The 22,611-nt window shown below is 43.9% G+C and overlaps 1 protein-coding gene across 5 annotated transcripts in view; it reads right to left on the reverse strand.

Moving 5' to 3' along the window:
• sdk1b (sidekick cell adhesion molecule 1b) overlaps positions 1-22,611 on the reverse strand; it is a 138,160-nt gene that overhangs the window by 3,274 nt on the left and 112,275 nt on the right. For all 5 annotated transcript variants that reach the window (XM_085911585.1, XM_085911584.1, XM_085911583.1 and 2 more), the window contains 20 exons: positions 21,702-21,893; positions 18,637-18,758; positions 18,453-18,565; positions 17,231-17,381; positions 15,388-15,622; positions 15,003-15,118; positions 13,028-13,214; positions 12,128-12,226; positions 9,541-9,735; positions 6,910-7,111; positions 6,138-6,241; positions 5,988-6,058; positions 5,192-5,324; positions 4,834-4,890; positions 4,645-4,746; positions 3,617-3,732; positions 1,070-1,256; positions 857-994; positions 627-788; positions 134-259 (listed from right to left, as the gene is read on the reverse strand). In XM_085911585.1, the coding sequence (XP_085767711.1) occupies positions 134-259; positions 627-788; positions 857-994; positions 1,070-1,256; positions 3,617-3,732; positions 4,645-4,746; positions 4,834-4,890; positions 5,192-5,324; positions 5,988-6,058; positions 6,138-6,241; positions 6,910-7,111; positions 9,541-9,735; positions 12,128-12,226; positions 13,028-13,214; positions 15,003-15,118; positions 15,388-15,622; positions 17,231-17,381; positions 18,453-18,565; positions 18,637-18,758; positions 21,702-21,893 (2,808 nt within the window). The remainder of the gene's footprint in view (positions 1-133; positions 260-626; positions 789-856; positions 995-1,069; positions 1,257-3,616; positions 3,733-4,644; positions 4,747-4,833; positions 4,891-5,191; positions 5,325-5,987; positions 6,059-6,137; positions 6,242-6,909; positions 7,112-9,540; positions 9,736-12,127; positions 12,227-13,027; positions 13,215-15,002; positions 15,119-15,387; positions 15,623-17,230; positions 17,382-18,452; positions 18,566-18,636; positions 18,759-21,701; positions 21,894-22,611) is intronic.

Raw genomic sequence — 22,611 nt, forward strand, 5'->3', positions numbered from 1 at the left:
GTTTACCGCCGCCATTAAATCATTTGCCACTGATGATCACGCCTCTGATAGATCAGCTCATTACAAGCTTGCGGCTGAGTTGATTAGCTCGGCGGGCGTCGACGACTAAATGATGGAGCGGTCCGAGCGTCACCTGAGGGACGGGACTCGATCACGTAGCCGCTGATGGGCGCCGCCCCGCTGTCGCCCTCTGCCCAGTGGATGGTGAGGGCAGAGGATGCCTTGGTGATGGAGATCTCCATGGGTGAGCCGGGTGAGCCTGCATGGTCAAATAGAAGGTTGGGGCTCTGTGATTAATTGGACTGTTTCCCCCACAGTTCATCCTTTGTGCAGACATAATATCGAAGCTTTTGAAGACTACTTGGAAACACTATGGGAACGAATCAGACAATCAAACTCTAGTTTAATTTTTTTAAAATAATACGACATAATAGCTGGCTGAACAGCATCGTCGGGTGATTAATTAAAAAAAAAAGTAACTAGTAACTCTAATATTGTATATTTTAATGTAATAATTATTTTATTATTATTTATTTTCATGTGATTATTATTTGATATCAAATATTTTAATGTAAGTTATTATGATTTATTTTAATGTAATAATACTCGCAATAATTGTCGCTCACCTTGGACGGGCTCTGCAGTGAGGTTGGCACTAATCGGGGGTCCGTAGCTGACGGTGAGGGCATAGACAGTAAATGTGTATGTGACTCCTTTCACCAGATCTCGAACCTTCAACCATCGCTGCCAGCTGCCCTTCACGTCCACCGTCACCACTTTGCTGACACCTGCTCACACACGGGCCAATGTGTGTGTTACTCAACAGTTGTGTGTTTACAAGCAGGTGGGCGTGTACCTTGCACCGGAGCGGTGGGTCGGTAGATGACCTGGTAGCCTTCCAGCAGGCCATTGGGAGTTAAAGGAGCCCCCCAGGAGACGTTGACGCTTCCTCCCGTCACCTCGGAGAAAGAAAGGTAGCTGGGCTGGCTGGGGGCTGAAAGATTACGGCGTTTTTACAAATTGTCTTCCACAAGAAACCCCCAAAAAATATAACATCAGCGCTTCTTACCTGACTGCAGTGTCTGCGCACCGCGAGGGTCGCTCGGCGGTCCGTCGCCGGCCGTGTTGAAGGCGGTGAGAGTGACCAGATAATGCGTGTAGCTACTCAGGTTGCTCAAATGCATTCGTGTGTCCGGGACAAAAATCACCTTCACCTTCTCCGTCTGGTTCTGTTTATTCTTCTGCCAGTAGTGCACCTGCCCACACGAGAGGAGCCGTAAACAACCATGGCTGACTCTTCCGCGGCTCATTTGTTGGCCACCGCCGCCCCCCCCCCTCTTGACAACACTTTGCTCTGTTTACTTTCACGTTCTCTGCTCCACGACATCCCTCCTCATTAATTCTGATCATGTGACACGGTGACAAGTCCAAATTCAGAGTTGCTCACCTTGCAACAAGCGCATTTTCACTGACTGCATCTTTTTGTGTATCCAGGCTGAGTAGAATAAATATAAACTCCACCCAGTAAGATTGGCAACGCAAACTCTAAAGCAGAGAGCTGTGAAGCAGACGTGCTAACAACAAATTCCAGCGTGCTGCCAAAGTGCCAAACTTCACCAGTAATGAAGACGCAAAGGCTATTTTGGGCCCAAATGAATCAATCCTTCTCATGATGGAAGCCCATATGCTGATATCCCCTTTCAGGTATTGTTGCCATCGTCTCAAAATGTCATTTATTTTTCCAGACGAGAACAAATGTAACGCTAGATGTTTTGAAGGCCATTGACTGATGAAAGCATTACTCTTTGTTTCATAAGACCCATAGTGGCTAAGTTTTTTTTTTTTTTGCCTGAGCCAAAACAAGTCCCAAGCGGGCAATACTGTACGTGGTAAACAAGCAATGCACTCCCACGAAGCGGGCTTTGGAATGTATCAAAGAGGCCGTCCGTCCTGTCACCCGTAACGCAACAAGCCCAACATCATGCCTTTGATCCACTTGAGCAAAGCCCAATACACGCCTGATGGATCCTCGCTCCGTTTCACGGGTATAAATGAAGGTGCTAAGCGGCGGCAAATAAAGGCTCGACATGGAAAGCGCTCGCAAAGTTGTCGTTCTATCCGATTCACACTAATTGCAACAACGGGAGCCGGCTCAGCCTCGTGCATTATGAATGCAGCAAAGAGGAGATTTTTTTTTTATCTTGTGATCGCCAGAGCTTTTAGAGAGAATAGATCAGATGCGACGGTACACTTCACTTAGTTGGTTTATATTTAGATAAAAAAAAAAAAAAAAAAGGCGTGATTATGACGCCAATTTTATTCTACACCGTATAAAGTGCTTGGAGGCGGCCCCTTAAGAAAAGCACTTGAGGGCAGCATGACACCGGCAGAGTGAGTCAGGAAGCACAGTGAGAGAAATGTTCTAGCCTTTTCCAACAATTCCCGACATTGAATGAAAGCGTTGGAATGCAAAGAGCACATACGCTAAATATTTTTTATTCCCTGTAATGAAGATGACATTAGCTCGTGTTATATACAGGAAATCCTTGCTTTGTAATTTGTTCTCAAAATTACAACATGGCAAAGTCTCCAAACAAGCGTAGGCAATTCTAATAACGATTATTAATATATTTTATCATTATTATAAAACAATTTACTTTGACCAGATCTCAATTATCCCGACAAGACAATTTAACACCTTTAATTGCCCTAATCGGACATCAACAAAATCTAACTAATTATTTACGTATGTCCCAACAAACAAAAATCCAAGGTAACAAATTTAAGTATGTTGTGCCTGAAGCGCCAAAACGCATGAAAAGAAATCATTAGTTCCTCAATACTTGTATTTGAAAAGCAGTCAAATAAAAAAAACAGTAAGGCAACATGATGATCGTAAAGTCGGCTTAAGGATCTAAAAGCTAATCAAGAGTTGCCACGGTAATATACTAAATCATTGATTTGTGCGCCGGCCTCTGTTGATAAGCACTCAACAGCGTGTAATTTTGCTGATTGATTTTGGCTGAGAGTCGCTATTACCTGTCGACTTTTCTATCAATGTGTCTAACAAGCCCACCAGGGCATTGCAGCCATTTACCTGGGCGGAAAGAAAAAGTCTCTTCTACTCTTTAGAAGAAACGTCGCCCGGGCTCTTGCTACCTGCTGCTGTCTGTGCGACTATTAGCGCAAGTCAGAAGCTATCAATCCATTAAACATTCATTCTTTGCTCCTATTTCGCTGCACTTAATCTGCTTAACCTCGTCGCCGCGTCCGTCCGTCTCTGACACTTTGATGCACTCCCCTTAATCAGGATTCTACAGGGACGGCGCTTTCGGCTCGTTCTTTTCGCTCGGCAAATATTACATTGCCGTCTTTCTTCTCCATTCCACCTCTGCTCTGCTGCAGACATCAATGTGTCCAAAGCGGGACAGATAACCTTGTGTTTGAAGTACTGAGGGGAGGAGGATGGTGGTGGGGGGGGGGGCTTGTCGGGCCAAACGGTGATAGTGAAACCATTTAAGTCCGTTCCCCTAACTTAATTCTCTGCCCCTCCACAGGACACTTGAAGCACGGCGACAGCCTCGAGACGCACATTACGCACGTTTGTGCCCCTCACCTTGTATCCTTGGATGAGTCCATTTTGAGTCTCCAGGGGGGGCGTGTCCCAGCTGACTTCCAGGCTGGAGGACGACACGGCCGACACTCGGATGGACTGGGGTGCCACTGATGGAGCTGTAAACGAGACAAAGAGAGATGTGACGTCGATTTCGCGGCAATGCTCTGTTTTAGATCGAAGAAACAACATGGGATATTTTATGATTAATTCACACGATTATTCACATTTTGCCATTTGGTTCCATTATGAGCCCTTCCAATTAGAAGGGGGCCTAAGGCCGGCAACTTTGAACACGCACGAGCGCACAGAAAAAGGCCATAGCACCGTATTTCATCATCAGCAGCCTCCAGCCATTTCTGCCACCTCACTGGACGCTGCTTATCATCTGCTCATTTCTCACCGTCTGCTCCGCGTGGCCTTCTCAAGCCGACAAAAACAAAAGCGCACAACCTCCCCTGAATGCCAACAAATATCTTGGCTGGTTTTTGTTTGTGTAGCAAAAAGGTAAACATTAGAGGAGGCTTCAAGACTGGCCTACTGGTCTATTTGTCATTCAAACAGTGGCTAGCGGCCTCACGCTATGTAACATTTAAGGCTCGGCTGCAACCGGCTGCTTTGCCAAACAACCCATGGCTCGGCCGTTTCATCAGAAAGAACATTCTGGATGTTGATTTATTTATTGCCAGCTGCCAATAACAAAAGTGGCAGATCAGTCATTCACTCTTGTATTCATTCATAACACTGCAGGGACAGAACACAAGAATCAAAACAATAGCGGCTGCTTCAACGAGCTGGGAGTGGATACACGGAGGAATCGAAAAGTTTACACAGAGAAGGCTGCAGCGAGGACGGTACGGAAATGATGCAACCCGAGCAATAATCTGAGCACTTGGACCAAATGTTGCAGCAAACGTGAAAGCCAACAAAGCTCGTAGCAGACAGAGGCTAACGAAGCACTTAAATAATCTGCCTCAAAAAGCTTCACAAACAGGATTGGTCGAAATCGAGGCTGACAGTTTTCTACTTGCCTGCCTCTCCGACGGACACCTCGACGGGTTCAGATGGAGGACTCTCGCCCACAATGTTGTAGCTGGTCATGACTATTTGGTAGCGCTTGAACTTCTTCAGTTCTGAAGAAAAAAAAAAAAAAACTCCAGTACAATAAACCTGCATGGTCATCAAGTCAACTCTTGTAATAATCAAGCGATATGACTTACGTGTCAACTCGAACTCTGTCAGCGAGGAGCTGCTGACTGTCTTGAAGGTACTTTTGGCTTTGGAAGAGAAAGACAAATGAAGGAGAACACTGATCAATTTTCATATGTATTGCATTTCATTCATTTATTTCTGTTTATTATGCCTATCTTTTGTAAATTAAAAAAAAAAATTGAAGAGTTTCATTTCGACATAAGTGCTGTCTTGCCGCCATCTTGTGGCACCTATAGGCAATTAAACACTTTGGTTGGATTTTCATTCCATCCTGTTCAAAATAAAATTACAAGGGGCTACCTCTTCGTGAACCGATCTCACGTTGCTGATTATTTCTTATTGCGGGCGTCGTGCGTGTCGATTTACTTGTAATGTGGGCGTCCGTTGTGCTTTTGCTTCCCCGGAGCACATCGGCAGAGAAAGTCGAGTTGGACGGCAGCTCTCGATAATACAGCCGGTACCCCGTCAGCACCCCGTTGATGCGTTGGTCGCTGGGCCGCTAGGGAAAACACGCACGAGAAATCAGTCATTTATTTCCTAACGAGGACGTTCTGGAGCTTCATCTAGCAGGAGTGCTGACTGACAGAAAAAAAAGTCACGCTGACAAAGACAACTTTTAAAGTGCGCAGAGCTTTGAGTGGGTAGTAAAAGATGATGAAATTGCTGGCGACTTTGTTTTCACAGCCTCCTGCTTTTGTCATTAAACCAGAAGGTGAAGACGCTCTCCGCTGTGTTAGAACACCCAAGGCTGTCCGGGGCGCCCGGCCGCTCGCTCGCTCGCCCGCCGAGCCCCTTCAATTGTCACTTTAGTCTGACGTGCTCCACTTTGATGAATAATGTATTAAAAGCAGGCGCACGTTCTGCAGGGCTTTTATCACCCCGGTGAATTATTAACATGTATTTGGACTGCACTTCAAATGTGTGCGTGTCTGAAGCATGTCAAGGGAGCAGATAATGGTCAGTGATGGGAATGGACGGTTAGCATGTGATCAGATTATGACTTGGTTGATCAGCGAGGCGAGATTTGTGTCAATAGTCCTCACGTAGCGAAAGAAAAACGCATAGTGGTCATATAGAAATCATTTCAATATGGCAAAGGAATAACAAATGAAAATGTGATTTTTTTTTTTAAATATTGGGGTTCAACAGAATTCCAATTTACCTTCCACTGGACCATGACGGAGGTAGTTGTTGATGGTTTGACTGTGAGGATCTCAGGAGGCTCCTCAGGAGCTGGAAGACAAACAGAGAAATATGAATAGACCGAGGTCACGTCTCCGTCAAGGAAATTTTGAAATCTGCCATAACTCACCGTCTTGTAAAGTTGTGACCGCATCCGTCTCCTTACTGAGGACGCTGTTTCCGATGTCGTTGGTGGCCACCATTCGCAGCCTGTACGAGGTGAACGGCTTCAACCTGCACGGATGAGCAGATCATATTTGCCATTCACATTCTGCTCCCAGTTAGGAAATATAAGTCAATCGTTTCTCTCCAGGCTGTAGAGCCACCGAGATTTACACCTGGTTTTAAATAGCATAAAAAAAAAACATTTTTAACTGCTATGTGAGTACAATATTTTATCTGTGTATCCTCCCCTGTGCAAGGTGACTGCATTAATAGTCTAAGAGTAATAATAACAACATGAATCACTTTGAGAAACAACGCACTTAGAGTCAACAGAATGAGCATGGACTCGTAACATAAACCAATAAATTGCATTTATTCGTGCGAATGCTCTCTGGTGCGCTTGCTGCTTAAAATGCACAGTAGGTTGCGTCATTTTCAACAACAACAACAACAAAAACCAAAAAAGGAAGAAGAAAAGGATCCCAAGTATAAAAGGCATCAAGCTCAGGGAGGCTTGGTCTAGCAAAAAAAACAAAAAAAACAACGCATTGGGACAATGTTGAGAACATTGCTTGAAGGTGCATTGTGAAGTGGCTGTTCTAGGCCCGAGGACTGTTTTTGTGTTCTGCCGAGATGTCCCATCGGCAAACCTCACAAAAGTTAAAGAATTCTGCAAAGGGATTCGCTCACATATATTTCCGACCTAATTCAAGACAACTTGATGGACTTGTACATACCCGTCAACGGTCCAGGAAGTCAGGTCGTGCGGGATATCCGCCATGTTTGTGATCCAATCGCCATCCGGCAGCTCTTTGATTTGCACGGTCAAGTACCTCACGGGGGAGGAGCCTGAGCTGCCGGTCACCCAATGAAGGCGGAGCCGACGTGCTTCCACGCCATCCTGAGGAACTGCCAACTTCCTGGGAGGCTGGGGACGTTCTGCACATATGAAGGAAAATTCAGGTTGGACGTTAGCTTAGCGTCAAAAGTAGCGAGTGCTTTCCATGACTGGATGTGTGTGGAGATGCTTAAAAGAGCGTGGCTGTCTAATTTCTGGGCTGCGGGGAGGATATTGACTAGGCGTGGTAATAAAAGCGTTATTGATTCACATTCCGAGGTCTAATTAATGTGCACACGCGTGCATGGAGGCAGGCTCGCTATATTCTCCATCCATCCTTATCGCAGGTAATTAAGACAAATCGGATTGCTTTCCTCCATCCCTCTTTATCCCCTTTTGCCCATCAGTCCTTTTCAAAAGATTTGACAACACCACTTAAGTAGAATTGTCTCGTCACGGCAGAATTTTAAAATTCTGACCAGAAATATAATTCTTGACCTATTACGCTCGTTCAGTATTCTTCATCAACATGTCATGCGAGGCCCGATTTTATTTTATTTGCCTAAAATAAAATTATTTTACATGAAAACATCGGTAGCGGTCGATGACGACAGCAATAAAGCCGACAGTCAGAAGGGATCCGAACATCCTTGGCAAACAACGCAGTGATTTGCTTGCTATTAAACATCTTACCAATTGCTTTTTTAACCTTTCCGCTACAAATGTCGCTGCTAGAAAAGGGAGGGATGTTTTATGGCTCAGCTCATGACACACACACAGAATCAAAGAAGCAATTTCGTTTTCGAGGGATTCATTTGGCCTGTTTTACCATCATCTGAAAGAATTCTTAATGGGACTATTCTAAATGGGCCGGAATGCCAGTGAAGTGGAACAGCCAAGCTGTGAATGGCGGCCCTGAGAAAAAGTAAATGTCATATGTTAAGAGAATCAACAGAATGGACTTTTTAATATTATTTCGATGCTTACCGTGTTGACTGAATTAAGCGGGGAAATTTAAATATGTGAGCGGCATTGAGAAGAGTTATTGATTGTCATCTTTCTTAGTCGCCTTCACCAGGTTAAGCTCGGTTCTTCTTGGGGCAGTTTTATGTGGAAGAACTAGAACTCCATACAATATTCTAAAATCTCACGTCTGCTCAAATTACATTGAAGCAATGGGAAAAGTAGCAATTGAAAATGTTTAACCTATGTTGGCATTTACAGAACTATTTCAAATACAATTTGAACATATGCTAATTTAGCTATCTTAAGCGGTTCAGAAAATGGATGGATGGATGATTACAATTAGCATTTAGCAAAAGTGTGAGATAAACATGCTAATTGCTAGTCCTACCCATATTTTCTTTCTTTATTTTTTTTTTAAGCCTGAAATTGTAATGCATTAACTTCTTAAGATGCCGGACATGAAAGACACAAACAAACTTTTTTTTTTTTGCCCATAATGGCAAATCTATATAAAACAACTCATATTGTTTCATTTATTTTGAGAATCCTAAAAGAATGAATGCTATTGAACGCATCATTACGATGTGTCAAAGGTCAATTATTGTACCTGAGTCCAGGTTGGAAACAGCGCAGATGTCGTTGCCAGTGTGGCCAATTTAAACTAATGGCCACACCGATGTGCCTGAAGCGTGTAGTGGCTGACGTTCATGCCGGTTACGTTTTTTTTTTTGCATTACCGAATGATATGAACTGGAGCGGCTTTTAAAGAGGCTGTCGCTGCCGGCAGATTGTGTGCTTTACATGTCGCTGACCTGCTGCCTCGTTTTCGTGTCACACGCGCTACGTGCCTCTGTGAGTGTTGTTTTATTTTCCCATGCATCATTTTAATTGCGCACGGGTTCTATTGCGGGCAAGCGCATTTCTTTGCAATGAATTTTACATGAGATGAGATGTTGTGCCATAAACACACATCAACGAGTAATAGCATTTTGCAGGTGGATGCATGATTTCCCCTTGACACTTTAATTTTTAGATACTATTTTTATCTCAAATATATAAAAGGTTTTAGCAAAAAGTAACATATTTAGATATGGTTACAATATTTCAAATAGGCGGCCTTTTTTTAAGCTTCAGTACACATCTTTTCTCTTCCCCGGTGGGATCTAGTTTTATTATATGCCACAAAAAGACCATATCAAGGTCTAGCAAGCGTTTGAATATGCTGACACGGCATTCGACAGTATAAATCAAGTCGATTCATAAAGCGGGAAGCTTCATGGGCAACACAGTGGCTGAATTGTGAGCAGGCTCACCATTGCTCAGGGTTCAAAAATATGATCTGTTTGATTGAACTTTAATACACTGGCCATGACGTAGGTTGTCTCTACCTTCTAATGAAAAAAAAATACTACAATGTTCTGCCTGTCATTGTACGTTATCGGCATAGAAAGATCATCAGATGTATTTCCTGCTACATTTCCGATAACATGGCAAGAACCCAGACAAAGATACTGTCGCTATCACACCGTGTTGATGATAATCTTTCCAATGCTATCAAGTTTACCTCTTCGCTCCGTGGTGACCACCAGGGCGACGTGTTCCTGGCCCCAACCCACTGCGGTGCGAGCCATCAGCCGGAACACGTAGGTCTGCTCCGAGGTGAGACCGGTGACGGTGAACTGGCGTCCGTTTGACCCCACCTCCACAGTGGTCCACTGCTGACTGTCCCTGTTCTCCAAGCGGTAAGCGATTTGGTAGCCTGAGGAAGGAGATCAATGTTCAATGTCGCCAAAGTTGGGTGTATTTACAAGTGGAGAAAATAATAGTTGCGAGACCATTCACACTCTGACATTCTCATATACACGTATAACCTCTCATCCTTACCCTTGGCTGGGAATCCCTGTGTACTTGCTCTCCCTGTCTCATGTGCAGCAGGCCATGTAATAACACTAACACCACGCACACACACACACACACACACACACACACACACACGCACACACGCACACGGGCCCACGTCCATTTTTCCACAGGTCACTCACAAAAGCACGGTTAACAGTCTAATCAATCAAAAGACTGTAACTTCTACTTGGGATGTGTACAAGGGGTCCTTGGATTTCATTATTTTGATTATTGGAAAAAAAAAAAAAAGACTCAAATCGCCAATTATATCAATTCCCAGACAACATGCAAGCCAATCTTTTTGGAGGAGGTCTGGAAGAGCAAAAAAGACAGTTACAACATTTGTGCTCAAATTCCAAATGGTCTTAATGTAAATAAGATTACATGGCCTAAATGTAAATAAGTAAAAAAAAAAAAAAAAAAAAGAGAATTGGATATTTAAAGTGATACTTTTTTTGGGGCCTGAGAAAAATAAGAGTTGAAAAATAATACATCTTGTTCCTTTGATTGAGTTGGAATCTGTCACACCATGGCACTGATTTAAAAAACCCAAAATGGAGCATTCATTCATATCCCTTTGCTGAAAATGCGACTAAATTCTCACGAGAACATGCCCGGCGCCGGATACGATTGGTTAGCGGTAAAACTGTTATGACGATAATCTGCTGACAGGCGCTCGCATTTTGTGATAATCTCATCAGATAGTCCGATTGTTTGCACAGTGTAAGCGGCGTGCGAGGCAGATTACCGGATAACGACGAGATGGCAAATCCGCCGGCATCAAAACAATCGCTTTCCCAGCTCACAGTTATGTACGGGATATCTCCGGGACATCCTCGTCGATGAGATCCATGCGGTTAAATCTCCATTACAAAAAGGGACTGTGTCATTTTCGTAAAAAGCCCCCTCTCTGGAAAGAAAGATGCGGCGCATAAATATTTAACGCCGGCCGCCGGCTTTTGGCAAAATGTGCGTCAATGGCGACGCTAGCGGCTCAGCGTGCTTGGCTGCGCTTGTATAGTTCATGAAATACTCATAAGCGCTGCGAGTTAACAAGCTCGTGAGGGTATTTTTAACATCCTTCTATGGAGTGCTTCAAAGAACATACAAGATGTCTTGTGGCGCACACATTGAAAAATTAGTCACCGCTTGTAAAGGGACAATATATAAATGGCCACCTGGGGGCAGTAGAAGACAAACACATCCTGTAGCAGAGACACAGCTCCTCTTTGGGCTTCTCAGTACGCCAGTTACAATCGGTCGCTCTAAAAATATGACATCAGGAATGATGCCGCGCTATAAAAACTGGATGGGTGGATTTTAAAATATTTACCAGTGTGACTGTACTGTATAGCATCAGGATGTAGACTGACTCTTAAAGGACACACAATAGCTATTATTCATAAAAGACACCTTGCACCAAATGAGACTTTACACTTTATGTGCACTTTGCTCCCACGTCTTTGGCACACACGCACAGTAGGCACACTTCGGGCCCGGCAAGCACAGCAGGATTCGGCGGCTTGTGTGCGAGTCTGTCGGCAAGTGGCATCATTCTAAATGTCTCCCTGCTTACATTAAGATCGCTCATCATTCACACTGTCCTGCTCAACTCGATGCCCCACTGAGAGGACAAGTGTTTTTCTCCATCCTTGACGCTGGCGGAACGATACAAAACACAAATACACACACAAAAAGCCTCATCTGCCTTCTCAATGAGGTAGCTGTCCCGTGGCGTGTTTATATATTTACAATCTTATCAATAATCAGGTGTCATTCTTCAAGCTGTGTGGGTTAGGACATATATTTGTTTTTCCAATTTTTGAGTATGGCATATACGGTCACACGACTTGTTTGTAAGCAAATGAAGTGCAGCTCAGCTTCTGGCTATGTTTAAAAGGGCATGACGTAAAAATGCTGCTAGGGTAACTTCCATACCGATAACATTTGAACACAATTAAGAGTCATAATTGTATTATTTTTGGGGGGAACCGATCCACCGTCATTCACTGATAAACGAAACTAAAAGTACTGTTTTGGCGCCATCTTGTGGCATGTTGGCGCCAACCAATCGCAAGGCACATATAGACGAATAACCATTCATACTCACAATGACTTTAAAATATCTTTTGACGTTCTTTGTGTGCTCGCTCACTTTATAAATGGGAATTGGTCGTTTAGCTCTCCTAAAAGTAAACTACTGGATGATAATGTTTAACCCTCCTCCCTTATATGTGTGTGTGTCATACCTAATATGATGCCGTTGGGGTTTGCGGGAGGTTCCCACACCACCCTGGCCGATGACAGGCGGACCTCTGGGAACATCACCCTGACAGGGGGTCCTGGGACTAAAGGGAGGGGGGGGGGAGAAAATACAAATGAAAGTTGTCAGCCGAGCGGACCGCTAATAATATAAAAAGAGCTGCAGAGCATCTCCGGCACTTCCATTAAATGTAAATAAGAAGCAATGAGGATTTTTTTTGCCTTTCGCACACACACACACAAACTGTATAGAATATCTTATAAATTTTTAAGACGAGCTTTGAAAGCTGCACGAAAAAATAGAAAATGTAATTTTTTTTTAACCCCGTTGCGTCTGCCTTTGAACCAGATTGAAGAACATGTTCCACACCATCAAAAACATGTCATTGTGACTCACCCACCCACCCACGTACCCCTTAGGAATCACACACACTTACACACACACACGGCACATACAAGGCAGGTTCATTATCCTTTGACAAATTGACTTGTTCAGGTTCTAGCCTGAGATTTGAAAAACTTTCCAAATGTGACAGCGCTCGGTGTAGACGTGTGTGTTTGTGCTGCTGGTGTTTCATTATTTAAAAAGGCCAGTAGAGGTTGCTGCCGTGGTTATTAGCCCGACTTCCACCACGAATGTGTGAAAATATGCACGTCCAGATGCTTCATTCCACACTTACTAATGAACTGAGCGATCCCCCCCCGTGACACTACGCTGGAAAATGAGCCTTGAGATGTTGCAGCGTGCCAAAGTCGGACATATATACAGATAGAAATATCATTTCATGCATACTTGTGGCTAAAAAAGCAAAGTGTGGAGAGACTCTGTCATCTAACTTTAAAGCTAGTGTGTGTATCTGCAAACTTGTTGCTGAAAGAGTTGCTACCGTCTTCTTTGGTTCTCAGTAGAACGGGGCTGCCGGGGGGTCCGTCGCCCATCCTGGTGAACGCCGACACCTGCAGCGAGTATACGGTGTACTTCCTCAGCGCGCCGAGAAGCAGCGACGCATTCCTCTCTCCTTCCGCCAAAAGCACACTGGGGGGACGTTGTGAGTCCTTCTCGGAGTACAACACCTGAATGTGCAAACACACGTGTGTTTTGAGTTTGGTTTTCTCTCAGTGGTCAAAAATGCTCCTTTCGCCGTTTTTAGTGTTGCAGTGAAGTCTGTTTACTCCACAAAGAACTGTGAGGCAAAAAAAAACGTGCTAACCACTAGCCCAATGTGCAAATTTATGTCGTGGGTGAGGGTGGGGGGCTCCTTCGGATTTTCCAACTCACTGCCTCACCTTACAAGAGCGCGGAAAGGAAAATGTCAGTTGTGACTTGAAGGGAGCGCCGAGCGAAAAGTCAGGAGCCGCTGGTGGCAGCTGGCAGAAGAAACTATCGGGCGTCTAACGGTGAACGGAAGCGAGAGCTGCTGGCAGCTGCTTGTCATCTCTCAGCACAGTGGGCACACACGCAGACACCAGGGAAGCATAGAAGTGTGCCACGCACTCAGGGGCTAACGGATTATATAAACAGATTTCTTTTTTTTTTTTGTCGAAACCTCCGAACAATGGATGCCGGAGTTATTTTGTTTCCTGCATATTAACACGCGCATGTCAACACAAGTAGAGACAAATCCGCCTTTATTCATCTCCTTTGCAGATTAAGACGCGGACACAATTTCTACATCACATTAGCCAAAAGAGTTTTTTTCGTTTTCTTTCCGTGTTGTAAAAACACAGACACAAAGCTACGTGTCGTCTTTTTTCTTCTCGGATCAAAACAACAACGTACATTAGAATAAATCCTCAGGGGATGCGTGGGGGGGAGGCTGTGAAAAGCAGTTTGAAGAAAGAAAAAGAAGAAAAGACAAGCACGTATCTTGTCTTCGTCTGGCGCTACTATTTATCTATGTCCTGATTTCGATGAAGAGCTTTGTGACATTGTGCACGTTTGATAGATTGTCATTTCTTATCGGGGATGACACCTTGATGATGGATCATCTTCATCTTGCGTTCTGTCATGTCAATATATCTCACTGTGTGAAGGCCTTAAAACCACTTCCTTTTTTTTTTTTTTTCCCTAAGTAGCATTTTGGAATAAGTTTGTCATGTACAGAACAACTCGCTCACATATTTTCAGAAAAAGTGAGACAAGCAAAGATTGATGTCATGGGAAACCATCTATGTCGAAACTGTATCACCTGTCCATCCCTCCTCTCAATAAATTGCCTCAATTTAAGGAAAAGTAGCCCTAACAAGTTGGTTTTTTTTGCAACAAGGCTGGTAAACAACCAATTGGTATTCCTTTCACTAACCATGCAAGGCTACGATGGCATTATCCTGCAGTTGAGCACCTGTAGAGGGAGGGAGGGAGCGAGGGAGGGAGGGAGGGAGCGAGGGAGGGAGGGAGGGAGGGAGGGAGGGAGGAGGAGGGCACACCCGCCGGGGCATAAAAACAGAAGACTACAATTAAACATTCCAAACTGAAAAAGCCTTTCGCCTCAAAGGTGAAAGATAAAGGAAGTGAAGATGATTGGTGCAAAGAGTCAATGGCATGGATGAAAATTAAAAGTCCACTGTGAAAGTAGTGCTCACTTTGGGGCACCATTTTGTGGCATTCCACGTCATTAAAAACATTAATGTCTATTATTTATCCTGCTGGAACTAGAGAGAGGAAACAAAGTAACAAACCTAATAAAAAAAAAAGTATGACAAGATGAAAGCATGCAATTAGTTAGTCAAAGATGAAGGAACTTTGAGTTATCTGCAGTTACCAGACATTACATCATGTCTGTTTCTTTTTTTTTTTTGCAAATGTGCGAAAGTTTGGGTTGGGTGTTAATGGTGTGTGTGTGCGAGATGTGTTATGCGTACCTTGTAACCGAGGATTGCCCCATTCCGCCTCTCCTGAGGGACAGGAGACCATGTGAGCAGAATCTTGGTGGAACTCACGGCATCGGCAGTCACGTTGACGGGAGATCCTGATGGGACTTTGGGAGACACACATTTGAGTCAGTCTTACTTTGCACTTGCAATCAATCTGCTCTTTTATCTGAATCACCTCCACCATCCTCCCCTTAGTGACAGAGAGGTAAAGCAAAGTCAGGGAGTACGAAGCCCGATAGCACCCATTGTGTCTTCTGACAATACGGAATAGTGCAACAATGGCCACACTGCTGCTAGATAAAACATTTCTTTTAGCTTCTGGCATTTAAAAAAAAAAAAATATATATATATGTATTTTTTCTTTTCTACTCACCAGATTCAGCCGTGCGAGCGGAGACTGCGTCACTCCACGGGCCAGGTCCAATGGAGTTATAGGCCTGTATCCGGGTCCGGTAGTGGGTCCAAGGGTCCAGGCCCTCGACGGTGACCTCGCCCGTGACCCCCTCTACCTCCACAGTCCGATCCTCAGCCAGGCCATCTGTTCTGCGCACGCGAAGCCGGTAGCCCACCGTCTCCGGGCTGCCGTTGTACTCGGACTCGGGGAGAGGCTGGAGGTCATTGAGGGGGGAGAGATGTTTATGACTACAGTTTGCTGTTTTTGCTTAAATACCTGCGAAATCATACCATGATCAGATTTGTTTTCTTGAATGACATTTTTTTTCTTTTTGATGAGCTGACAGACCTACAATGTCATGTCAAGGAAAGGACACATTAAGAGAGACATTTCTTTTTTTTTTTTTTAACCATGGTCATCTGAATGACACAGATGGTGCGGGAATCTTAAGTAGATCTTAAAACCCCTTTTACAATCTTGTCCACTTTGGCATCCCATCTCCCAATCGCCCTCCACTCCCGTGTCCCGTTCACCCTTCATCATGGTTTTTGTCATCATCGTCATCCTCGTTTCCGCTCTCATTTCCTGTCATCGTCACCCCGCATGCCCCTTTACCCTTTATGCTTTGTCACCTCAATTTCTCCACCGTGTCATTATTTATTACCATCCATTCGCCGTGTAAAAGAGCTTCCACGGCCACGGATAAATATAGCGGGCATCGGCCACTGCTTATTATTGCACGGTTGACATCAAATTTGACTTTTATTTCTTTCTCCATGCAATAACAAGACTTGTAATGCTTCTCTACTCTGTGGAGACGGCGTCGGATAGCTGAGAAGGTTTTGCGCTAGCATGCTGGTTAAAAAGAAAAATTGCTATGCCGCACAGGTAGCGTGCATGCTGTCAAAGTTTGATTTGACAGGGCGATGCTCTCATTCCCATTCCGTAAATGGCAAATTTCTCCGCTTCACACGTTTGAGCTGTTAGCGAGAAACGGGGGGTGGGGGGAGAGGGGGGGGCATACTGTAAGGATACCATGACAGTGTTGTTTGCACCAATAAGAAGAAAACAAATCTTAGTGGTAAGTAACAAAATACCCTGCCTGAAGAGATGAGAAAAATAAAAAGTCATTTCAAGAATTTATCACTGTAATTAAATTGATTTTTATCTGCCATCTATAATCTTCTAAACTAGATGAACAAAGTATTTTGTTTACTGTTTTTGGAGTCGACTTTTCCAGGTACTTCACTCGAGTATTTTTTTTTTTTCACTTTTACTGTTTGAAAACAGATATATGTACTTTTTACTGTTTACTTTGTCCTTTTTTCAACCTCCATGGAATACGACATGACATAAAAAAAAAAAAGACGGTAAAGTCAAGCACGACTGAGCCCTTGGGGATTTATTAGCCAGAAAAACCAGGGACAACAGCGGCATGGAGGAATGTGAACCGGTGGGATCTAACGAGGATGATGCAACAGACTTCTGGAAGCAAAATATCCCTAATCCTTACCACCCCCACCAAAAACCTTTGACCTAATTATCCCAGAAAAGTATCTTGCGTTACTATGACGATACATGTTATTGGTTGGTTGTTGAATTAAATGACAGCTTTAAAAAGAAATGCTATCGGTGGCGCTATGTGTCTTTTTCTTTCTTGTTACTTTTGTACTTAAGTACATTTCAAGTAGGTGTGCTTCTAATTAGGTACGGCGTGTGAGTGCCTTCATCACGGCACGAATGCTAATGAGCTAACACGGATAACAGCCCGAGCGCCGCACGGATGATTCCCCATCAAGCATAGTAGTTTGTATGCCGGTACCTTCCACCTGAAGCAAAGGCCGCTCTGTGTCGGAGAAAACGCGGTGAGGTTGGACGGGTGCGTGTCAGGAGCCGCCTGTAAGGTTTGGATCAGCCTGGAGGGGCTGCTAAGAGGACTGGAGCCCACGATGTTCACCTGCTGCATCCGAAACCTGCGGAGAGAGCGCGAAACAAGGTCATTCAGCAGGTGGGAAATAAAAGAAAGTGTTGTGGCGAAGAGTTTGTGGAATTTTTTTAGAAGCGGCCTTGTCGTCAGATTTGAATACCCAGCTGATGGTGTTAATCGGGGAGTGAGAAAGGGAGACACGTTGGATATATGCAATCCAATTCACACGTATCACACCTTCACGAGCAGAAGATATGGGAAAAAAAAAAAGAGGTGAGGGTGCAATGATGTCACTACCTTCGAACGTGAAGATACAAAGTGTTGTATCAAAAAGGGGGACGCAAAAGAAAAAATGAAGTTATCAGATAACGCTGATAAACATTCACTCTATGTTCCCGAAAGGAAACGAGGAAAAATGTGGAAAAGAAACTCCTTGGAAAAGTCGAAAGACACCCAAAAGTCAATTAGGAGGCGAGTAGTGCCCCGGCAGCCCCCCCATCTAGCTCCGCCAGTGCTACCCGTCTGGATTTCTTTTCATTATTACACCTACTATTAAAGTTGACTGTTATTGAATGACTGTCCAATGACTTTCACGTCTTAATATGAACTTATCAACATATTTTTACACTCGCACGACAGTTACAAATGTTAAAACATTTCTTAAAGTATTGCCTGTAAGTTAATAAACGTCGGGCACGGAAGTTGACAGTTTGACAGATTATTTCCATTTCCGTGATTTTCCTACGAGGACAAAAAATAAATAAATAAAACCAGAACAAATTGGAGTTGGCCAAGTGTCGTGGCTTTCTGCTTTTCCTCCTCACTACTCTGTCCACACTCTAATGACTTTTCTTCTCCCTTTCTCTCTACCTTGCCTGCCTTCTTTTCTTCCACTGCGCTATTTGGGGAGGGTAATGAGGATCTGCATGCTGGAGCTGTGAAGGTGCTGACAAACAAGAAAAAAAAAAAAAAAAAGCCTCATCTGGAACTGTCTTTGTGATTTATCTGACTTCACTTTAGGCTTGCAATACAGCAAAAAAGTGCCAGAGAGTAACATTTTGGAAGAGAGGCGACGTTTGTGTGTGTTCATAAATGAGATGGTGTGTTTGCCGCTTACCGATACTGAGTGAAGGGAGTGAGGTTGGGGATCTCCAGACTGTCAGCGCCCGCCTGGTTGTCCAGCTGGTAAATAACCCTCCAGGCGTCCTCGGCGCCGTCCTCCTTCACCACCTGTGAGCAGCGAGGATTTGGTCAAGGACCGTCAGCTTTTAGGCGGATGCGCTAGAAAGGCGCAAACCCACCTGGCCTTCGACGATCCATCGCGAGATGGCCGTCTTGCCGTCGGAACCGGGCCGGAAGCGCAGGGTCACGGTCCGGGGGCTGATGTTGGAGATGACCAAGTTGGAGGGAGCGCCAGGAAGTTCTGGAAGTTCATTCAAGTGAATGAAAAGGAGAAACACTTCATTTTATACAGATACACGTATATTAGGGTTCTAGTTTATTTAGGAACGCAAACTGAAATTTAACCCGTAGTATAACTCGATAACTCGGTTGGGGACTTGTGATAATAACGTGAGTACGGTTCCATGGAAAACCAATTTGTTCAACGGTAAATTAAAAAAAGAAGCGAGGCTTCGGTAAAATGGAACGATCTCGGCAGGATGTCAATCACCTGATGTGTGATGTAGAATATGAATAATCTTTTGTTCCTGAGCCAGAGGGAGAGGATTTTTTTTTTTTTATGTTTCTACTTGAATATAAAATTACAAAGGTTGCCTCCATCAGCTCCCTCAAGATAGCTTATTTTGTCTTGTGCTCTCTATATGTAAATAGGAACGAAGAAATCACTCCAGTGGTCAGAAAGGCGGTAAAGGCTTGAACATTTTATTCGCTCATATAATCTCAGTTGTGGTTCTTTAGAAGAGAGAGGTAAAATGCTACTTTTCGAAAGTCTTGTCTAAACGCACACGGGTCGGGTTTGCAGATGCTTACCATGTACGTGGAAATGACCAGGTTTAGGAGACGGCGATTTGAAACTGAAGTCAAGCCGCCCAAACTTTGCTATGAACTATATGGCGTGACGATCCGATCCAAAGAAGATTCATGTCTGGGGGTTAGCGATGAATCAAACGTGCGATGCAGTGTAAGTTCATCGGGGGGCAGACAAGTGCGGGCGCGCGAGCCTCGTTAATCACGTTTGACCCTCGTTAATTGCTCCATCCCCGCGGCAATAACGGATGAAGGGGAATCGTCAGCCAAGAGAACGGCAGCGAACGGCGCCTTTGTCATAGCTTTTTCTTTTGCATCATGTACTGGATTTATGGATGTAAAGTACACAACTACAGTGGATGGAAAAAGTCTGCACACCCCTGTTGAAATGTCAGGTTTTTGTGCGTGAAGCGAAATCATTTCAAAACTAGAATTTTTCAAATCTGCTTCATAGGGAAAGTAAAAAGAACTGGAACAATGCAGTTGCATAAGTGTGCACACCCTCCAATAAGGCTGTGCTCACAATTAACCAAACTCCTTTGATTGGAATCAGCAAACACTCACCATTACTTAAAGTACCTCCAATTAGCACCATATAAAGGTCTGATGCTCTGGTAGGCTTTTCCTGACATTGGTTTGCTTTGAAGCGTTTTGAAGGTTTTGTGCAAAGCGTTCATTTGATTCGGGGTGAATCAGAGGCACTTTAAAAGCTGGCAGGTGTGTGCACTGACTCCCAAATTGGCTGCATTAATATTTGAAATTGCTTCAAAATTTTTAATCTTGCTGTTGTTTTTCTTTATCTGAAAAGAAAACAAGGGGTGTGTAGACTTTTTATATGCACCGGATACTTACAGCATTATTAATGTAACCAAATGTAAAGAAATACTCGGACTAAAGACAAAGCTAAAATGTTTCCTCCATGAGATGCAATACACTTAAAAAAAGCACTTCAACTTCAATAATAATAATAGTAATAATTCTTATTATTATGATGATGCAGACATTTTTAAATGACTGCATCTCTTGCAAAACACTATTACAGAACTTTTATGGCACATCATTAAATACAGATGCACCTAATGTTATGGCCAGTGAACGCAATGTGTGTGAGACAATTTGTAGCAATTATACCATTGCAAAGGCATACAGAGCAATTATATATTTTTTTTACCAGTTATGATCTGGAATACATTACACATCAATGATACACTTTTTAATTTGCACACCTCGAAGGATATATCAAAAGTATAATAAAATATAAAAAAAAAAACTTCTTCCCTGACAGCTGCTGGAAACATGCCTGGCAGGCGGAACATTGGCAATATAAGTACAAGCTTGTTTCTGATAATAAAATGTCAGTCGGCAAGGCGGGGTACAAAAATATTGGATATTTGTAGATGCTCTAAGTGGTCTCTTGTGATCAGCTCTAATCCGTACGATTCTGCAGCCGCGTTACTTTATATAGATATATCTATATAAAAAGGAAAATATGCACACACAAATTCTTTGTGTATCAGGAGTGGATCGGCATCATGCGCGACAAAAGGACAACTGTAAGCCGGTATGGCGATGATGATGTTGACATCAGGCGGCTGGCTGTGATGAATGATCAAATGCAGTGAACTTCATGAATACATGAATAGAGATACAAGATAAGAAAGCAGGAATCCCAAGTCTCTCTGTTCATTCTTTTGTTCCGTTTGAGAATCTTTAATCCTTTGGCCCCTGTCTTTCTTTGACTAGTTTTGCTTTCATGAATTAATGAATATCCTGTGAATCTAAGAACTGTCTGCATTCATCTTGTTCTCACTCTTCCTGCTTTTATTCATGAATTAGTCATTGGAAAGTGTCACACGCGCACACGCACACAAATCTTGCTTTTACACTCCTCCACCTCTTCGTTAAGTCTTCCTGCCTTTAGGACAAATTTTGCTTTGGCTCATTATACTTTTCGACAAAGTTTTTTCGATGACCTCTCGTCAGTCCGAGCACAAACATTTCAAGTCATTCTGAATGACTGCTGATGATCTGAATAAGTGCAATCACGCTCACTCAGCAGGCAAACTGAAGCAAAGTTCAGATGCAGCAAATCACAAATTCTGCCTGTTGGTCTGACTCAGACTGATTATTCATGCAGTCAGGCACTACCGAGAGTTGGCTCCTGTATAAGGACATGAAGACAGACACCAAATTATCAACTAAAAAAAGTCTAGAATGGGCCAGATTGATTATGCTAGTTTGGGTGAAGTGGAGGAAATTCTGGAAAAAGCCACGTTTTAAATACAAAATAATAAAAAAAACTCAGTGGTATGATTGGTTAAAGTAAAATAAGATAAATAAAAAAGAAATAGGCTACATTCAAGACAGTCTGTCATACCTGGAGGGACGCCCGTGGAGATGTTGGCCGACGTGACCACGCCCCGTCCGGCAGCGGTGAGCGCGGCCACCTTCAACGTGTAGGTGGTGGTGGAGGTGAGGCCGGTGAGTTGGTACTGCAGCGTAGAGTTGGACAGAGCTCGCTCTTCACGCCTGGACTGCACGCCAAACACTTCCCACCACAGCGTATAGCCTGGTTGGGGAGGAGAGGGGGGGGGGGCGGGCATGCCGTGATTACAGAGGCGCTTGTGCCGGGCAATAAAACAAAATAAATCAAAAAATAAATTCTGAATTTCTATCTGCCCCATCACACTTTCACAGTCATACATTCCACTCAGGCAACTTCAAACGTGTGTGTGTGAAAGCCATCTTCCTGTGTTTGTGTGAAGCCCAGGAGGGAATGCGAGCGGTCCCTGGTGAGTCCCTCTGTTCATCGGGCGCAGGATGAAAAGCAGGTAGAGGATAAAAGAAGAAATATGTGATTGACTAGGTCCTCTCACACTCTCACCTCAGCTTGGTGTGGTTTCACCGTGGACTTAGTGCTGTAGGCGAATGAAGGGAAATAGAATTTTCCCGCCATTCCAGCCAGTGTGGCCGACATAAAGCGCTTACAAAGCGTGCTCCGCGCTGGGGAGGATTTTGACAGGTATCTAAGTTTGTTGCGCCATCTCCGCCCAAAGGGAAGTGGTGGCCTATAAAACGGAGTTTACAAAACACCGTCTGCACTGAGCGATAAAGATAGCGTGCCGCTTCATTCCAGTGTCGCCGCATCTGGTCGGCATCAATAAAGTTAGCAAAATATGCTCATATCTGCACCATAAAGACAACGATGGAGGTGTGTTTTGATCATGACAAAGTGCACACAAGAAAGTTTTTGTGTGTGTGTGTGTGTGTGGTGCAAGTTCCGTGCT

The sequence above is a fragment of the Syngnathus leptorhynchus genome, chromosome 5 (assembly GCF_054491065.1).
Source record: "Syngnathus leptorhynchus isolate UIUO chromosome 5, UIUO_Slep, whole genome shotgun sequence".
Classification (NCBI taxonomy): domain Eukaryota; kingdom Metazoa; phylum Chordata; class Actinopteri; order Syngnathiformes; family Syngnathidae; genus Syngnathus; species Syngnathus leptorhynchus.